The 19,656-nt window shown below is 44.0% G+C and overlaps 2 protein-coding genes, 1 non-coding gene and 2 pseudogenes across 3 annotated transcripts; 4 read left to right on the top strand and 1 right to left on the bottom strand.

The window, feature by feature from the left end:
• Nucleotides 1-4,361: 4,361 nt before the first annotated feature.
• LOC125540270 (pathogen-related protein) lies at nt 4,362-5,639 on the bottom strand. The gene is made up of 4 exons (XM_048703867.1): nt 5,383-5,639; nt 5,102-5,234; nt 4,716-5,020; nt 4,362-4,611 (listed from the first exon to the last, which is right to left on the bottom strand). The coding sequence occupies exons 1-4, from the start codon at nt 5,515-5,517 to the stop codon at nt 4,480-4,482; spliced, it is 705 nt and encodes a 234-aa protein (XP_048559824.1). The 5' UTR covers nt 5,518-5,639; the 3' UTR covers nt 4,362-4,479.
• Nucleotides 5,640-9,133: 3,494 nt separating this feature from the next.
• Nucleotides 9,134-9,802, top strand: LOC125531930 (proteinase inhibitor PSI-1.2). The gene is made up of 2 exons (XM_048696145.1): nt 9,134-9,254; nt 9,421-9,802. Exons 1-2 carry the CDS (start codon nt 9,209-9,211, stop codon nt 9,609-9,611), a joined length of 237 nt encoding a protein of 78 aa, XP_048552102.1. The 5' UTR covers nt 9,134-9,208; the 3' UTR covers nt 9,612-9,802.
• An 88-nt stretch (nt 9,803-9,890) lies between these two features.
• On the top strand, nt 9,891-9,963 carry TRNAV-UAC. Its single transcript has one exon. It is a non-coding gene; the product is annotated as a tRNA-Val (tRNA).
• A 2,026-nt stretch (nt 9,964-11,989) lies between these two features.
• LOC125533213 lies at nt 11,990-13,657 on the top strand (annotated as a pseudogene).
• Nucleotides 13,658-15,365: 1,708 nt separating this feature from the next.
• LOC125531940 lies at nt 15,366-19,177 on the top strand (annotated as a pseudogene).
• Nucleotides 19,178-19,656: the final 479 nt, after the last annotated feature.

The following is a 19,656-nucleotide window of genomic DNA, read 5'->3' as shown; positions in this document are numbered from 1 at the left end:
CCGAGCTCCAGGTTAAAAATGAGGCGGAGAAGAGGCTGAAAGAACTTCTCCGCGAAGAAGAATTGAAGTGGGCTTTGCGTGCCAAGGTCCGCAAAGTAGTCCAAGGGGACGCGAATACTCAATTCTTTCACCTCATTGCTAATGGTAAGCACAGAAAGAAGCGGATCTTTCAGCTAGAGCGGGATGAGGGCACTATTTTAGGTCAGGATAATCTCAAAACCTATATTACCGAATACTATAGACAGTTATTTGGACCGCCGGAGGACAATTGTGTGTCCCTCGATGAGTCCAGGATCGAGGACGTGCCTCAATTGTCTGCTGCTGATAATGATATCCTGGTTGCCCCGTTCTCAGAAAAGGAGGTATTCGATGCTATTGCACAAATGAAAAATAATAAGGCTCCCGGTCCGGATGGGTTCCCGGCTGAGTTCTATAAAAAGTGCTGGCACATTATTAAGGGGGATTTACTACCGATGTTTCATGATTTATTCTCTGGACAGCTTCAATTATTTCACTTGAATTTTGGAACTATCACATTGCTCCCGAAGAAAACGGATGCTGTGAGGATTGAGCAGTTCAGACCGATCTGCCTCCTCAATGTTAGTTTCAAAATCTTCACCAAGGTCGGGACTAATAGGCTCACACAGATTGCGCAGTCTGTGGTGCAGCAATCCCAAACTGCTTTCATGCCGGACAGGAACATCCTTGAAGGGGTGGTTGTTCTTCATGAAACGCTCCATGAAATCCATTCCAAAAAATTAGATGGAGTAATTTTTAAGGTGGATTTCGAAAAAGCGTACGATAAGGTTAAGTGGCCATTCCTCCAACAGGCATTGCGTATGAAAGGTTTTGATGAAGCCTGGCGCCGACAGGTCGAATCATTTACGCAAAAAGGGAGTGTGGGAATTAAAGTGAATGACGACATAGGTCATTACTTCCAGACACATAAAGGCCTAAGACAAGGAGATCCGATGTCCCCTATCCTGTTTAACATTGTGGTGGATATGTTAGCAATTTTGATAGGAAGGGCTAAGGAGAATGGTCAAGTGGGTGGGTTGGTACCTCATCTTGTTGAGGGAGGTGTTTCCATCCTTCAGTACGCCGATGATACAATCATCTTTATGGAGCATGATTTGGCCAAGGCGAGAAATATGAAGCTAGTGTTATGCCTGTTTGAACAATTGACCGGGTTAAAGATTAACTTTCATAAGAGCGAGTTGTTCTGCTTTGGTAGAGCCAAAGACGACCAGGAGTCTTATAGGCAATTGTTTGGGTGCGAGTTGGGGAGTTTACCCTTCTCTTACCTTGGTATTCCGATTCACCATCGTAGGCTAACAAACAGAGAATGGAAGTGCATCGAGGATCGATTTGAGAAAAAACTGAGCTGTTGGAAGGGTAAGCTCATGTCATACGGAGGCCGTTTGATATTGATTAATTCGGTGCTCACGAGTATGCCTATGTTTCTCTTATCTTTCTTTGAGGTCCCAGTTGGTGTTAGGAAACGACTGGACTTCTATCGGTCGCGTTTCTTTTGGCAGGGTGATGAACTTAAAAGAAAATATCGGCTTGCTAAATGGGACATCATCTGTAGACCGAAAGACCAAGGGGGTCTTGGTATTGAAAATCTTTAAGTTAAGAACAAATGCCTTCTTAGTAAGTGGTTGTGGAAGCTGTCTTCCGGGACTGAGGCCATGTGGGCGCAGATCCTCCGTAACAAGTACCTCCAGACTAAAGCATTGACCCAGGTCGCAGTCAGGCCGACTGATTCGCCTTTCTGGAAAGGACTAATGAAAGTCAAACAATCTATGTTCAATAGGATGAGATTTGTTATTGGAAACGGTACAAGTACACGTTTCTGGGAGGATACTTGGCTTGGTGAATCACCTTTAGCCATTCAATATCCGTCTTTATATCGGATTGCTCAACGACGTGAGGTGTTTGTGCCAACGGTATTCCAATCTGTCCCCCTTAATATTCAGTTTCGACGGTCGCTAGCGGGCAATCGTTGGGAAGAATGGCTCCATCTAGTTAGGAGACTGATGGAGGTTCAACTTTCTCACCAACCCAATATATTGCACTGGAAGTTGACTAGCTCTGGAGTATTTACAGTTAAATCAATGTATATTGATGTTATTAATTCGAATGCTATTCCAACTTCCAAGTATGTTTGGGCTGTCAAAGTTCCTTTAAAAATTAAAGTGTTTATGTGGTTTGTCCATAAACAAGTTATTTTAACAAAGGACAACTTGATTAAACGCAATTGGACAGGACTTACTAGGTGTAGTTTCTGTGATCGGGATGAGACGATTAAGCATTTATTCTTTGATTGCCCGTTGGCCAAAGTTCTATGGCGGATGGTCCATATTGCTTTTAATATTACTCCACCGACTTTGGTCAATGCTTTATTTGGGACATGGCTTAATGGGGTTGAGCCTGAATTAGCAAGACATATTCGGGTTGGAGTTTGCGCTTTGTTATGGACTATTTGAAATTGCAGAAATGATTTGGTTTTTAACAGAACATCATGGATTCACTTTTTGCAGGTTATCTTCCGAGCTACGGCACTGATCCGTTCGTGGTCGCTACTCACTCCGATGGAGGCCAGGGAGCATTTGGTTACTAGATCTATCCGTTGGGAGATGGTAGCTTGGGATATCTTCAACCGGTTTGGATGGCGGTCATGTAATAGGATAGGCAATTAGTTTCCATATCTATTTTTAGCCAGCCGGTTGTGGCATCTTTTTCGGGCTAGTTTGTGTATCTAGCCGTCTGTCGCTCTGTGTGAGCTGCATTTATCCTTTGCTTTTTGTTTGGCTGGAGACTGTGGAACCTTGTTGGCACTTTTTGTTATTTGGTTAATAAGATGGCCGTATGCATCATTCTGATGCAGAGGCCGGGGAGATCCCCCTTTTCAAAAAAAATGTACACGTAAACAATCAAATTTAGACCGCTCGACGTGTGTGGGCTTGGCTGAACGATATGGTAAAAATAAATGTTGTTTTTATTTATTTTTGAATTGCTTACCACACATGTCACGTGGTATGCGTAAAAAGAAATCAGCTACTAGGAACATGGCGCCCCCCCCCCCACACCCCTAAAAGTACGACGGCAAGGTGCGGGAGGGCGGGAGGGCACGAGGTGGGTCCGGCAAGGATGAGAGGAAGACTCGTAGTGGGACTAAGCAGTGGAAAGAGGATTTTTTTTGGATAAAGGATGGATTCTATTAGCTTAAAATGGAGCATCAAGGGTTTACAAACACAATGAGCATACATCCAGCTTCTACATAAATAGGATGCACACAACTAACACCAACACACAAAAAAAACACGCCAGCAAATAGCAAAGTCATGTAAGACCAAAGCCATGCATAGGCGATGGAAAAAAGAAAAACAAAACCTCAAACCGATTAGACCTGCGATCGACAAACTACAACAATGACCATATCAATCATCCCATGACAGCACACGGATGGTGAGATTCTTCAACAGAGCCGCCTTCAGGGAGGGAGCAACGCTAAACTGCCGCCGTCGCCGAATTCAACCAAGCAAGGCCAGAATCTAGGCTTTCACCCTGAAAAATCAGTTCGAGCATATTCGAGCAATGCCTTCAATAAGGTAACGACATAAAAATATCGCCATTGCCAGGTAAAATCAACGCAGTTCAGACCTAGGTTTTCACCCCGGAGCTCGAGACCGGGTGCTCAAGTAGCACCACCATCAAGTTTGTTATGTTTTGCCTCCACTACTTTTCCATGATCTCAAGAACTACATGTGATGTGGACCGCCGCCGCTGCACAAACATTCCTCTGCGTCAAGCCGTTGTCGATAGTTTGTAACTGCTCGTTGAAGTCAACCATCAAATTTGAAAGGAGAAACCCTCACAGAGACCTTTCGATGGCCACCTCATAGAGCTTCGTTGGGATGAAGCCTGGCTGTGAGGTCGCTCAAAGCCAGGAAGCCGACACTCGTACAGTGTTGCATGGCCATGCGACGGACTAGCAACACCTCCAGGCAAAACCATCCGTAAGCTACGCCTCCACACCACCATTGAGGAGGGATAAGGTGAGGTAGGGATCAAGCAACTACAGTTGGACCAATCGGACGGTGGGTGTGCGACCGGCGCCTAACATCGCCCATTTGAGGTTAAACTAGAAGTGGGATAGCGGCACTGGCGGAGCTTCAGCAAGGCTACATGGGCCATGGCCCGCCCAGCTTTGCAGCACCTTCTCCTATTATATTTGGTCCATGGGCCGAGGAAATGCCAATTTCATGCAATTTAGCCTAGCCAGCCTGTCCAGAAATATGCTGCAAGCTCCGCCATTGGATAGCGGTAAACTAAAAAAACACTGATAATATAGTCGATTGATTGAAATATTTTTTTATTTAAACATTTCTTGGCATTACATGGAATATAGCCAAATCCGAATTCTGGAGACAATACTAGCTAGTGACATGCATGTTTCGTCGATTCCGTCGCGCTTCAGTCTCCTCTCATCACAGGGCAACCTGAAGCCGACGCAGCAGCAGCAGGAGGCGCACTCAAGAAGCTCGCGAGGAAGTTGCCACGCTCGTAGAAGAACTCCGCCTTCTCCACCTTGGTGTCCTCATCAACCTGTACATATATCGCCACATTGTTGCAGGCAACTTAACCGTTGAAGAGCAACGAACAATCGATATACCACCATGAATCAATTACTGCCAATCAAATCAACTCACGTGGAAGACACAGACGCCGAAGAACTCGACGCGGCGGCCGTGCGGAGGGTGGCCCTTGAACGGGCCCTCCATGTGGCCCCAGTGCCGGAACTTGAAGGCGATCCTGGGATTGGGCGGGCCGCTGTACACGTCCAGCACCTCGATGGCGAAGCCCCGGGGGAACGCCGTGAGGAACGTGGCCGTGGCCGACTCCACCGTCTCGGCGTCCGGGTCGTAGATGCGGTGCTCCGGCGGCAGCGTGGTCGCCAGGAACGCGTTGTAGCCGCCCATGCCCATCACCTCCTCCCGCGTCAGCGGCTTCAGCCCTGCAACAAAGTTTTGTTTCATCCATTTTTGTGCCGGTCGATCGTTCGATTGTACTATGTGTTAGGTGTTGATTTTTGTACCGTTGGTGGCGGCGGAGTAGTTCTTGGGGTGGACGCTCTTCTGGTCCTCGGGCCGCACCTTGTGGACCAGCTCCATCTCCCAGGTCTTGAGCAAGCGCTGCACCCTCTCTTCCACAGACCCCTCGGCCCATTCCTGTTGCACCCAAGCCATGCATGTGAACAAGTTTAACTTCCAAGATGAAGAACTTTTTTACTCTGCTATCACATCTGTTCATTAATGTAAGACGTTTTCGCAGTTGAAGCTACTAATCTGTGTACACCACTCAAGGAAGCATTCGTACCTTGGTCCGCTCATCCTCGAAGAGCTTGTTCACGAGGTCGTAGTTGGGAGGGGCTCCATGCCTCCACACCGTGTTCTTCTCGCCCTCGCCGTGCAGGAACGACCGATATTTGTCTCCTCCTTCAGCAGAGGCCATGGCTAACAGCCTTCCACTCGACTCGATTCAACCAACAGTAGTGTGTGGTTGATTCCCTACTTGTAGGAAAAATCAGATGTGTAGAACAAGATCAACCACATCATCGCACACGTCACTGCATGGAAAAAAAAGACTAGTAGTATATGGTACCCACAGACCCAATCCATGACCCATCTCTGCAGCGGTGAGGTTCGTCCACTCATGCTATGCCACCCGTCACCCTTTGCAGAGAAGAACACCGTGTTGGTCAATAGAGTATCTTTGCAGATTGCCACCATGTTGGTCACTGCCAGAGCCTAGTCACCGCCTATGGTGCTAACGTCAGGCCATGTGAACGGGCCTATTTTTACTTTATTATACTTGTGAAAATTATACTCCCTCCGATCTCAAAAGGAAGGCATAAATTTTGGCTCAAACGGTGCAAATTTATATCAAGTTTGTAGGAAAGATACTAACAACTACTCCCCTCACTCCTAAATATTTGTCTTTCTAAAGATTTTAACAAGTGACTACTCCCTTCATTCCAAAATAGATGACTCAACTTTATACTAAAGTTAGTACAAAGTTGAGTCATCTATTATGGAACGAAGGGAGTACATACGGAGCAAAATGAGTGAATCTGCACTCTAAAGTATATCTATATACATCCGTATGTGGTAGTCCATTTAAAATCTCTAAAAGACAAATATTTAGAAACGGATGGAGTACAATACAACTTTAGTATCGTTAAATCAATAATAAAATATAGTTTTGTCTTATATCTATTTAGTATTATAGTTGTTCATAAATTTTCCTATAAATTTGATCAAACTTTGCGTCGTCAGACTTCAGAAGTTCAAACATCAGACCCGTATGCCCCCGGGGTGGGAGAAAATGAATCGATCACATCCAGCAGAGTCGCACTTCATGCTATCTTGACATGGCAGATGCTGCAGAGGAATGCAAAACCGCCAAAAGTTATATGCCTTCGGCCTTCCTTTTAAGAATGAAGGGAGAAGGATAGTGGCGTGCATGAAGTTGACCTGTCATGTGAGTGCTGCACTATCAAAATCCGCGACCTTTTTATTCAAGTTTATGAACTTTCTTCAAATTCATGAACTATTTTCATTTTGCAAACTTTTTCCAAATTACAAACTTTTCTGATTCATGAACTTTTTAAAAAATGTGAACTTGTTTTCAATTATTATTTTTTGCTTTGTTTTTCTATTTTTCTTTATGTTTTCTTTTTGTTAGAAAAACTTTAGGAGCATGTTTCTCAAAATCCCGGAAACTTTGAAATGCATGGATTTTTTTTAAATTTTGCAAACTTTCCTTAATTTTATGAACATTTTCAATTTTGCGAACTATTTTAAAATTTGCGAACTTATTTATTTTCTTGAACATTACTCACTTTTGCAAACTTTATTTAAATGTGTGATTTTTCCAAATCCATGAACGTTTTTTACTTTTTGTGAAATACTTTTAAACTTTGTGAACTGTTTTCATTTTCGCAATTTGTTTCAAATTTATGAACTTTTTCCTAGTTCATGAGCATTTGTGTTGTCTTGTAACCTTTTTGATTTTTTTGGTGTTTTAATGCATGAACTCTTTTCAAATTGGCAAACTTTTTCCGAATTCATGTACTTTTCTCAAATTGATGATTTTTTTAAAATCTGTATGAAAATTTTTATTTCACAATTTTTTTCAACAGTATATCAAAAATACATCTTTTTCCCACCCAGACCAACAGTTCAAAAAACGAAAAAATACTGGTGGGCGAAGCAAGCGATCGAGAGAGCGATCTGCGGGCGCCAAGTTGTGACGTGGCCCGCTTGCATATGCACGAGCGCCAGCTTGTGAGCTGGCACTTAAGGCAATGGAGAGGGGCAAAACCTATCCTGCGCATAAAGTGTCGCTTAAGTTGTTTTCGTGCAGGTCTAGTAGTGTGCCGGCGCATTATTTGTCCTTTTTTTCTGTCTTTTCCGCCTGGGTTTTTACGGTTTTTTTTTCTTTTTTAAGTGCATGAACATTTTCGAAAACAGGTGATCATTTAAAAAATTGATTAACATTTTTTATTTTCTATGAAATTTGGTTTCGGAACTGATGATTTTTTTTAAAAAAATCTATGAACTTGTTTTTCAAAATCAATGAATTTTTATCAAATTTTATAATTGTTTTAAATTTGGTGAATTCTTTTTCAAAATTTAAAGAAAATTTCCATTTTTATTGAACATTTTTTCCAAACTGGTGAACTTTTTTTTCCTAATTCAATTAACTTTTTCCAAAAACGATGAACTATTTTCAAATGAAATTAGTTTAAAGTTGATGAACTTATTTCAAAATCAATTGAAGTATTTTGAAATTTGTGATTTTTTAGAAATTTGTAAAGTTTTTTATTTAAATTTTATGATTTTTTAAAATATTTTTTATATTAGCGAACCACTTCAAATTCATGAAAAAAAAATAAAGTTATATGAGCTTTCTTTATCTCTGTGGAAAAAAATGAATGTTGGAGTTTATTTTAAATATAGAAAACCAGAGTGTCGGTTTTCTTCTTGGTTTTCAGTACACCGACACTCTGATTTTTTCCTGGTTTACTGGCAAAATGAGTTATTTTTTTTAGGAGCTAGTGCATCCAACCGAGCGAAGCGCCAAATTGGGCCTCAGCCCGCTACGCTCATGCGTGAGCAGCCGCTAGTCAACTACGTTGAAGGCGCTGATTAGGACCTCCCCTGAAGAGGGGCTCCCGGATTTGCGACCGTCCAAAAATAGACTAGCCGATCAAACAAGCTGCTGCTATTTCCTTTGTGAACTAAATACAGTCATTGCGAATGATAGCGATAGCGAGTAGTTTTATTTAGTTTTTATGCAATCTAGTTTTAAAAATATTCTAAGCTATGTAAAACATATCGAATCTAATTTGATGTAGTAATCAAATTTTTACCGAATTTGAGTTAAGTATTGGAGATCGGTTAGAAACAACACTTTTGTAGAGGAGTAAATATCCTCCTCTAAAGGTACTCGACCGCTGGTGGCGGAGCCAGAAAAAATGTATCACCAGGGCCAGGTGCTGTTAAAACTGATTAGGAAGAAGAGCCAAACCATTGAAAAAGAATGATTGTTAGCAGCAAAAAAATCACTATTTTTTCATTGTTCATTTGCAATTTTGCACTAAATCACAGATGCTAGGGGGGCCAGGGGCCCTGCTGGTCCCCCCTATCTCCGCCACTGCTGCACCGTATCATCCTTTAAATGAGATCAGTTAGAGATACTTTCAGTCCAGTCTAATTATACAAACACTGGGAAACCAAGGCAGAGCATTTGTGGCCGCCCAATTATACAGAAACTGGAAAACCAAGGCAGAGGATTTGCGACCGTCCAAGCATAAGTCGCCGGTCAAATAAAGCTGCTGTTGTATTTCCATTGAGAAGTAAATGCAGTCATGGTAGATTTATGGTGAGAGTTCCACTAGATCCATACAGAGTCATTGTGAAGGTAATCTGGTCAAGGTTCAAGCCTACTTTAGTTGACTCCAAGCTACGAAAAAATTGTCGTTTCATCGCAGCCACCCGCTACTGTACAAGGCAGCACTCTTCAGGACATAGGCTATATATAAGGATGTCAGTGGAAGCAAACACCTTAACCAGCTTTCCTGATCAGAATTCAGAACCAACCACCTCAAGAGTGTGTACAGAGTACACATACATGATACATGGCTACCTCCAGACTTCACATCGCCTGCGCTCTCCTCCTCGCTGGTAGGCAAACAGATCCAACTCTTGTTTTAATGGCAGTTTCTTCAAAGCTAGAAATCCAAGCTTTGAAACGAATTTGTTATAGAAGCTCCCGGGGCACATCAAGTGTATTCATATATTCAGGTGTTATATGTAAGTTTTTTCTTTCACTGTGCATTCATATATTCAGGTGTTGTGCTTCTGGGGCAAAATCAAGAGGGCATGGAAGCCGTGGCTTGCCCTCAGTACTGCCTGGAGGTCGACTACATAACCTGCCCGTCCTCCGGCTCACAGAAGCTCCCGGCGAGGTGCAACTGCTGCATGGCTCCCAAAGGCTGCACGCTCCATCTCTCCGATGGGATCAACCAAACTTGCTCTTAATCCAGTTCAGAGTTCAGACAGTGATGTAACTTCATGTCTTCATGTATGGTGTGGCGCTAGACAATATACTTGTCAAGACAGTAATAATGTGAACAAGCTCTATGTTTTGCGGATAAATCATGTCATGTAACATTATATGATGTTTCCTTCCGGCAGCTTTAAAGAGCCGTAAAAGTTGTTTTGCTACCTAAGGTTATCTTGCTGAGATAATCAGAAGAGGGTGCCAACGGTAAGGACAATAATGAACAATTAGTTTCTTAATTACAACTAGCCACAACGGCTGCTGTGGTGTAGTGGTTATCACGTCAGTCTTACACACTGAAGGTCTCCAGTTCGATCCTGGGCAGCAGCAAATCGTTTTTTTTCCTTTTTTTGGCCCCATTCATCTGGCATTTTTCTGCATGCCAATGATAATATAGCAGGACAAAATGATAACAGTTTTTTTCTCTCCATTAACGAACTAACTTTACAGTAAATAATTTGTGTCTTTTCATCTGTTACACTTACAACCTACAGCAAAAACCATCATGTTCTTCATGAAGAAAATAAAGAACTACAACACACAGCCACCATTCTTCTAAGGGTTAATTAGATAAATGTCACTCTAATTATGGCGATTCATAAAAAAAAATCTCAAGTACGGCGGTTCATAAAAATGGCACTGCAACTTTTAAATTTTGAAAAATGCCATTGCGGTTTTTGCAAACTTTGAAAAACGCCACTCCAGACCTCGAAAAATGTCACTGGAAATGGCATGAAATGGCATTTTTCAAAACCATCATGTTTCGCAGGGGAGCATGACAAAGATCAGAAGATGTGTTTTCTCAAAATAAGTAAATCAGAATACACGAGCCTTAGGCGTCCCCGGCCCCACTAGCTTCAGTGTGATCCGATCCTCTGTCTCTTCGGCGCCATCTTGACCGTGGAATCTCAGGCATTCTCCTTTTCGTCCTTGCGCTTTACCTGCTTGATCAGTACTGAGGGTCTGGGGTTCAATCCTGGGCGGCAGCATTATTTTCTTTTACCATGTTTCATTTTTTGCTTGGCATTACAATCAGATGGCCATTGTTCTGCATGTCAATGATACATAGGAGGGGCAGATGATCAGATATTTTTCTCTTTGTTAACAAACTAATTACAGTAAATCATGTTACCCAGATAGTGGGAATTACAAACTGCAGCTACACATACTAAATTAGTAAATTGTACTCCCTCCGTTCCTAAATAGAAGTCTTTTTAGAGATTCGAATGCAGGCTATATAGGGAGTCAAATGAGTGAATCTACACTCTAAAATACATCTATATACATCCGTATGTAGTCCCGTATTGAAATATGTAAAAGTCTTGTATATAGAAACGGAGGGGGGACTACTTGATTAATAGCTAGCCATTCACTCCACTGACTCTAGCTTGAGTGCATGACAGAGTAATAAAACTGAACCGGGGCACTAGGGAAAAGAAAATATCTCTTTAGATCATTTTTTCTTTACCTTTTTGACTCCACCAACACTAGTGACACAGAAATAATAACACTGGACGGGAGCGGTGCAAAGAAATCGTCTTTTAGATCCGCTTTTCTTTTCATTCTTGACCCGGCAGATCCTCTTTCCTCCATGTAAATGTGGCCAACCCTGAACCCTGCCAAGTGCTGAATGCTTTCTTTTTCTTCTTCTTTCCAACATCGATTTGGTTTGACCGCGATATGTTACGATGCTGAAAAATTCAACTTGTTCAGGCCACTTCGTCTTGACTGCGATAAAACATCTCTTGTCATATCACATCACTCCTCTAACAATGAAGTTCAGCAATGAAACATATTTCAGATCCAAATCCGCCATGCTTGCACTTGCATTCTTGGTGTTCCTGCTCACAGATACCACAACAGGGTGGCCCAAGCGGCCAAGCCAGATACATGGAGGACACATGATCGAGGAGGATGCATCACGAGGGACAGGGAAGCCATATTGTCCATTAAAGCAGGAATCATGGCCGACCCAGAGCGCCTCCTCTCATCGTGGCGAGGGCAGGACTATCTTGAGCCTATATATACTATTAACTGGGCCTGTGGCGCGACCGGCCTCAAATATCTCAACCTTGAGCGCAACAGTGTATATGGCATGTTTCCTGCACAACTTGAGCTCACTTGAAGTCCTTCAGTTAAGTGGTAGCTATCTGAAGGGAGTAACCTTTGTAGCCTGAGAATATTTGAATAAATCTAACATGTTGAAGTGGTTGGGGGGGGGGGGGGGGGCAGGGGCCCCCTGCACACTTGCTGGCGTTATGTTTTATTTTTTGAGCCGGATGGGCTCATCACTAAAGATCAATTTTCCAAGCTAACAAAGTTGCAGGGGGTGCACTTATCTGCAAATTCCTTTACCATGGGGCTGAACTATGATTGGGTCCCTCCGTTCAGATTACAGTCACTAGGATTGACATCATGCCGTCTTGGGCCAGGGTTTCCTCAGTGGCTCAAATCACAAGAGAGTATCTCCTTCCTTTTTATGTCCAATGCTGGCATAGCCGATGCCATGCCTGATTGGTTTTGGACTGTATTTGCAGAGGCTGGAATTTTGGACCTATCTAGCAATAACATCAGTGGCACGTTACCAGCTACTATTGTACAAATGAAAGCTGTTGTCTTAGATCTAAGCTCGAATAAGTTCACAGGTTTAGTACAACAGCTACCTCAGCATATAGATTTTTTAGATGTCTCAAGAAACTCTCTGTCAGGGCCTCTACCATTACTTTTGAATTTCAGATGGCCAGTATTTAGTTTGTTTCTTTCTGACAACCACTTCTCAGGCACTATCCCGGCATCATTATGCCAAATGAAGTTCCTTAATTTTCTTGATATTGGAAAGAATATGATAACAGGCCAGTTCTCTCGATGTTCAGAAAATGTAGCATCGGGATCAAGGATGGTCCCACTTAACACAGCCTCTCCGGAAAGTTTTTCAAGCTCTCACATGCACTTGACAACAACAACCTCTCGGGATGAATTCCCTTTGTTATTACAGAATTGCGCGGGACTAACTTTTATTGATCTTGGGCAAAATAAGTTTTTTGGAAGTATACCAACATGAATTGGGCAAAAATTACCGCAACTGAAATATCTGCGCCTCAGGTCCAACATGTTTTCTGGATATATACCTGCCCAGCTTAGTGAACTTCGTCATCTCCAATATTTGAACCTAGCACACAACAATTCCTGAGGTAGTATACCTCAGTCCCTGCTAAACATGGATGGTGTAGCCAAAACCACAAAAATAGCAACCCTGGATAACCCTTCCATCATTTCCAGCGGTATGGCTATAGTAGATGATTATGATGGTGTAGATAACCCCCAAGGTGCTGGTGGACATGGGTTTTATTTCATTAAGAGCATATCTGTAGTCACAAAATTAAGGGCAGGGGCACGAATATATTGGTCCAATCATATACATGGTGAGTCTTGATTTGTCCTGCAATCATTTAACTGGAGATATCCCCAAAAGCATAGATCCTGCATCAGGTTTAGTGAGCATGAATCTGTCTCTAAACCACTTGGGCGGAAAAATCCCAGAGAGCATTGGCTCAATGCACTCACTAGATCACTTGACCTCTCCAGCAATCAACTCTCTGGTGAAATCTCTTCAAGCCTATCCGATCTAACATTGCTAAGCTATTTGAACTTGTCCTACAATAATCTATCAGGAAGGATACTGTCGGGGCACCAGCTCGACACACTCAACCCCGACGACCCCGCATCCATGTACATTGGCAACGCTGGCCTTTGCGGGCCTCCTCTTCGGAAGAGCTGCTCGGGAAACCATACAGCGGAAAGCCCCTCCACGACGAGCAGAGAAGGATTCGAGGTGATGCCCTTTTGGTTCGGGCTAAGCGTGGGCTTCGTGGTTGGCCTCTGGGTGGTGTTCTGCTCCCTTCTATTTAAAACAACATGGAGGATCTCCTATTTCCGGCTCTTCAATGAGGTTTGTGATAAAATGTATGTGGTTGTAGTTGTGAATTGGGCGAGGATGACAAGGAAGGCGACCACCGCAGATTGAGAAAGTTTATCTGCAACCACTGATACTAGTATGCACTCCACTACAATAAGCAAGTGCTGGGGTTGTGATTTCTCTATAGATGAATGGAAGGAGTACTATTTAGTTGTTCATGTATCTGTAGTCTTATTTGTTTCATCAAACTGTTGTTGCATTCATAGTAAGCAAATAAGTTTGAGCATTTCAACCTGACTATGCCATCATCTTGTATTCTCTGAAACATGTCGATTTGTAATCTAATTATTACCCGTCTGTAATTTTCTGTAATTCTGTTAGTGGCATAAATATATGTGGGGATTATTGCAGCCTGTGATTTGTGAGTGGTAGAAAAAGACCTGTTAATATCACGAGCAGGAGCAGAGTGGAGGCCAGTTCAGGAACCTAGCTCAGGGGGCGAGCAAGTCGATGGAAACCGGTGGCGGCGAGGAATCACTGGCCGCGCCGCGCCACGCCGCGCCCCGCCCGCCGGCATCACATGGACGGCCGGCCTCCAGAGCTTGGCGTAGGGGACGGGGCAGCTTTGGGGGCGCAAGCTCTCGTTGGCCTCCGCAGAACACGGCACCGTCACCAGCCACGCCCCTCCCCCACACATTCTATGGACGGCCTCTAGAGATCTGCATAGGGGGGTGGGGTGGGGTGGTTTGGAGAGGCGAGCACGCTGGCTTCCGCAGACCACGACACCATTGCCGTTGCTGTTGCCGCCGCCGCCGGCAGATGGCCGCCTTGTCTTCTATACTCCCTGAGTCAGTAGTGTCAAAAACGTTCTTATATTATGGGACGGATGTAATACTTTTCTGTGTCGCAGTGGCTAAACCATGTGCCCGTGCGTATGTTTGTGTCAGTTTGTGGGGCCACACAAGTCAATGAAAAAAGCCACTAAATTCCCTGAAAATTATGGTAGACATAGAGTAGATTGGGCATAGCAATTTCTCCTTTTCATAGAGTAGATTGTTTTTTATATATATGGTGAATGTATATGCCCTGTGTTTTCTAGATTTATTTTATTTACAATTCAAGATTTGAATTTTTTTGGGATGTGACATTGATGCTTAGTTTCATGAAGACGGTGGTTCAGGAGGGACGGGGGCGATTATCCGCGATGATCATGGCATCTTTCTTGCAGTAGCTTCGGCGTCATCATCCGTTCCTTCGGCTCCATGCATCTTAGCCCGGGATTCTCGAGTATTTTATCTTTTCCTATGTTTGTGCTCCATTGTGCTTCGTCAATGTTGAAGGTCTCCAGTTCCATCCTGGGCAGCAACATTTTTTTCTCTGGTGCTGCTGTCAGGCGGCAATGTGTCGGCATTGTCAATGATACATAGTGTGGGCAAATGATTAAAGCTTTCCTTTTTCTTAGTGAACAAACTAACTTCTAGTAAAATAATTTATGTTATACGGTGAGTGGAGTGGAAACAAACTGCACATTCATACTCGACTGTACTCGCATAACACAGGACTGAAGGGTCTGAAGCACTACGAAAAGGAAAATGTTTGTTTATGTCCTTTTTCCTTTTCCTTTCTCTTTTTGACCCGGTAGATCCTCTTTCCTGCCAAGTGCTGAATGTGTTGAATGCTTCGTTTTTCTTCTCCATTCCAACATCGATTTGATTTGACCGCACTAATACCACAGTAAAAATTTGCAATTGTTTAGGCCATTGCATCTTCTTGACTGCGATAATACCTGTTGCCGTATCACTTTGCTCCTCAAACAATGAAGTTCAACAACGAAACACATTTCACTTTCAGCTCCCAATCCACCATGCTCGCACTCGCAGTCTTCCTGCTCGTGCTCACAGAAACCACAACACTAGTGTGGTCCAAGCCAGAAGCACTGAGCACAACCCATGATCGAGGAGGATGCATCGCCAGGGAGAGGGAAGCTCTGTTGTCCATCAAAGCCGGCATCACGGCTGACCCAGATGGCCTACTCTCGTTGTGGCGAGGGCAGGACTGCTGCCGGTGGGAGGGTGTGAGCTGCAGCAACATGACCGGCCATGTCATCAAGCTCGACCTCCATAAACGGGACGACCAGTCTTCCCTCGAAGGTGAGATAAGCTCTTCTCTGAAAGACCTGCAGCATCTGCAGCACCTGGACCTTGGCGGGAATGAGGATCTCACCGGGCCTGGAGGACGCCTCCCGGAGTTCTTAGGGTCTCTTGGTGACCTGCGGTACCTCAACCTCTCCAGCCTTGATTTTTCTGGCACAGTGCCCCATCAACTTGGCAACCTCTCGAGGTTGTTATACCTCGATCTGAGCATTGCTCTGAGATCTTATTATGGTCTATCTAAAGAATTGCACCAAGAAGATCTCTCGTGGCTGCCACGTCTCTCCTTGCTCAAACATCTTGACATGAGTTATCTGAACCTCAGCACTGTGATAGGCTGGGTTGACACAGTAAACAAGTTGGCCGCTCTTGAGGTCCTCAGGCTATCGTCATGTTCGCTTAATAGCAGAGGCCACTTTGTGTCCCGCTCGAATCTCACCATGCTCGAGATCCTTGACATCTCTGTCAATTCAATTGAAATGCAGTTCAAGGCTATCAGTTGGGTTTTGGATGCAACCAGCCTCATATATCTCAGCCTTGAGTATAGCGGTATATATGGCATGTTTCCTGCACATTTGGGAAACTTCACCTCACTTGAAGTCCTTCAGCTGAGTGGTAACTATCTGAAGGGAATGATACCAGATACACTCACGAGCCTCTGCAGGCTGAGAATATTTGAACTGGCAGGGAATGATGTTCAAGGGGATGTGACAGTTTTAATCGACAGGTTACCGAAATGTTCATGGTGTCAGTTGCAGGTCTTGCGTCTGGGCCACAACAGCGTAACCGGTTCCTTGTCAGGCTGGATCAGCAACGTGACTAGCTTGACCACTCTTGATCTTAGATTCAACAAGCTTACAGGACCTCTGACAACTGGGATAGGTATGCTTTCTAACCTGATTTATCTGAACCTAGGCTACAATCAGATGGATGGGCTCATCACTCAAGGTCACTTCGCCAAGCTTACAGAGTTGCGGCACCTACACTTATCTGGAAATTCCTTTACCATGGAGCTGAACTCTGACTGGATCCCTCCGTTCACATTACAGTCACTAGGATTAACATCATCCTATCTTGGGCCGAGATTTCCTCAATGGCTTAAATCACAGAAGAATATCTCCTTCCTTTATATGTCTGGTACTGGCATAGTTGATACCATGCCTGGTTGGTTTTGGATTGTATTTATAGGGGCTGAAATTTTGGACCTCTCCAGCAATAACATTGGTGGCAAATTACCGGCTACTCTTGGACAAATGGGAGCTGATGTCTTAGATCTAAGCTCGAATCGATTCACAGGCTCAGTACAACAGCTACCTCAGTACACAACTGAATTGGATCTCTCAAGCAACTTTCTGTCAGGGCCTGTACCATTGAGTTTATGGCCAATATATATAGAGAGTTTGTTTCTTTCTAACAACTATTTCACAGGCACTATCTCGGCATCGTTATGCCAAATACAGTCCCTGAGATATCTTGACATTGGAAGTAATATGATAACAGGTCACTTCCCTCGATGTTCAGAACATGTGACATCAAGTTCAGCAATGGCAACGCCAAACACAACCTCTCCGGATAGTGATTCAAGCTCTACCATGCCGCTATCTATGTCAATTGAGACTCTTAGGATCGACAACAATAGCCTCTCGGGAGAATTCCCTCTGTTAATACAGAATTGCCCAGAACTAACTTTTCTTGATCTTGGGCAAAATGAGTTTTCTGGGAGCATACCAGAATGGATTGGACAAAAATTGCCACAACTGAAATATCTGCGTCTCAGATCCAACATGTTTTCTGGCTATATACCTGCCCAGCTTAAAGAACTTCGTCATCTCCAATATTTGGACCTAGCACACAACAACTTCTCAGGCTCTATACCTCGGTCCCTGCTAAACATGGATGGCATGACCAAAACCACAGAATTAGCAGATCGGGATATTCCGTCCGGCACTTCCAGCGGCATTGTTGCAGTAGATGATGGCGATGTTCCTGGTGGATTTGCGTATTATTATATTGATAGCATATTTGTAGTCACAAAAGGGCAAGGACGAGAATATATTGGTCAATCAATATACATGGTGAGTCTAGATTTGTCCTGCAATAATTTAACTGGAGATATCCCCCAAAACACAGGTCCTGTATCAGGTTTGGTGAGCATGAATCTATCCCTGAACCACTTGACTGGAAAAATTCCAGAGAGCATTGGCTCCATGCGCTCACTGGAATCACTTGATCTCTCCAGCAACCAGCTCTCTGGCGAAATCCCTTCGAGACTATCCGATTTAACATTGCTAAGCTATCTGAATTTGTCCTACAACAAATTATCAGGAAGCATACCATCGGGCCCCCAGCTCGACACACTCAACCCCGATGATCCCACCTCCATGTACATTGGCAACCCTGGACTCTGCGGGCCTCCTCTCCGGAAGACTTGTCCAGGAAACCATACGGCGGAAAGCCACCCCACAGCGAGCAAAGAAGGATCCGGGACGATGCCCTTCTGTTTCGGACTAAGCGTCGGCTTCGTGGTTGGCCTGTGGGTAGTGTTCTGCTCCCTTCTGTTCAAGAAAACCTGGAGGGTCTCCTATTTCCTGTTCTTTGATGAGGCTTGTGATAAAATGTACTCCCTCCGTTCCTAAATACTTGTCTTTCTAGGCATTTCAACAAGTGACTACATACGGAGCAAAATGAGTGAATCTATATTTTAAAATATGTCTACATACATCCGTATGTAGTAGTCATTTGAAATGTCTAGAAAGACAAATATTTAGGAACGGAGGGAGTATGTATTTGTGGTTGTGAACTGGGCGAGGATGAGGCGGAAGGCGACCACCGCAGATTGAGCAGGTTTAACTGCAACCAATGGTACTACTATCCAGTTCAGTGCATTATATCCAACAAGTGCCGATGTTGTGATTTGTGGAAATAAATGCAGTAAGCTACTACTACTAAAGTACTTGTTCATGGAAATGTAATCAAAACAATGTTGTTACAGACTCTTATTGCATTCCTGATGCTTCTAATTTGTAGTACTCCCTCTGTAAACGTATATAAGTTTACAGACGAAATAGTAGTCTATTTACCTGTCTGTACTCTGTAATTGTATTAGTGGCCAAAGAGAGCATAAATATATGTGGGGATTATTGCAGCCATGATTTGTGAGTGCTAGAAAAAGACCTTCAGCAGAAGCAGAGTGAAGGCCCGGTCAGGAACCCTAGCTCGGGAGGCGAGTAGACGGAAACCGGTGGTGGCGACGGCGAGGGAGGCGAGCCTGGGGTAGCCGACGAATCGCCGGCCCCGCCCAGCCCGCGCGCATCACGTGGACGGCCGCTGCGCGTAGGGCACGGGGTGGGGGTGGCCTGGACCCTGGAGCGAGCTCGCTGGCCTCCGCGGACCGCCGCGCCGTTGCCGATGCCGGCGTGGCGGCAGATGTCGCTGCGGCTGCAGCCGTGTGGCCCGTGTGTGTGTGTGTGTGTGTGTGTGAGTGTGGGACCATACAAGTCAAGTACTAGCACAACTTACAAAGAAGGTCGTCCAAAATTACGAAGACAGAGTAGATTGGCATCGCAGTTTCTCATTTCAATTTCTGTGTGTACAAATATTGAATTGCAATATGTGATATTTTTATATTGCAATCATATACCGTGCTTCATTCGCGTTTTGTTCTCTCTTCTTTTTGCTTGGTTTGGGGCGCGCATGTTAGAGCATCTCCAACCATATTGAAATAATGAGTTAATTACACAAAACCATCACATTTGGGGCATCGTTTGCAAAAAATCACAATATCGCATTCAGTAAACTTTTTGTAAAAAGCACTGATCGAGTGATTTAGGTCATTTAATCACTTTGTGACAAGTGGGGCCAAATTGTCGGGAGCTGACTTGGCAAAATATTTACATATACACCCTTAGATCTTAAAAATAAAAGCAATCAACCCCCTCCCCGCACACGCCGGCCATC

The sequence above is a fragment of the Triticum urartu genome, chromosome 1 (genome assembly GCF_003073215.2).
Source record: "Triticum urartu cultivar G1812 chromosome 1, Tu2.1, whole genome shotgun sequence".
NCBI lineage: Eukaryota > Viridiplantae > Streptophyta > Magnoliopsida > Poales > Poaceae > Triticum > Triticum urartu.
Note: the sequence above shows the minus strand (reverse complement) of the source record. Positions and strands in the feature narration are given on the sequence as shown.

Excerpts from the sequence above, each read along its gene's own strand:
- LOC125540270 (XM_048703867.1), bottom strand. The coding sequence starts at position 5,517 with ATGGCCTCTGCTGAAGGAGGAGACAAATATCGGTCGTTCCTGCACGGC. Across the intron at positions 5,235-5,382 it reads TCGAGGATGAGCGGACCAAG|GAATGGGCCGAGGGGTCTGT; the intron begins GTACGAATGCTT and ends TGGGTGCAACAG. Across the intron at positions 5,021-5,101 it reads CTACTCCGCCGCCACCAACG|GGCTGAAGCCGCTGACGCGG; the intron begins GTACAAAAATCA and ends ACTTTGTTGCAG.
- LOC125531930 (XM_048696145.1), top strand. The coding sequence starts at position 9,209 with ATGGCTACCTCCAGACTTCACATCGCCTGCGCTCTCCTCCTCGCTG. Across the intron at positions 9,255-9,420 it reads CTGCGCTCTCCTCCTCGCTG|GTGTTGTGCTTCTGGGGCAA; the intron begins GTAGGCAAACAG and ends TCATATATTCAG.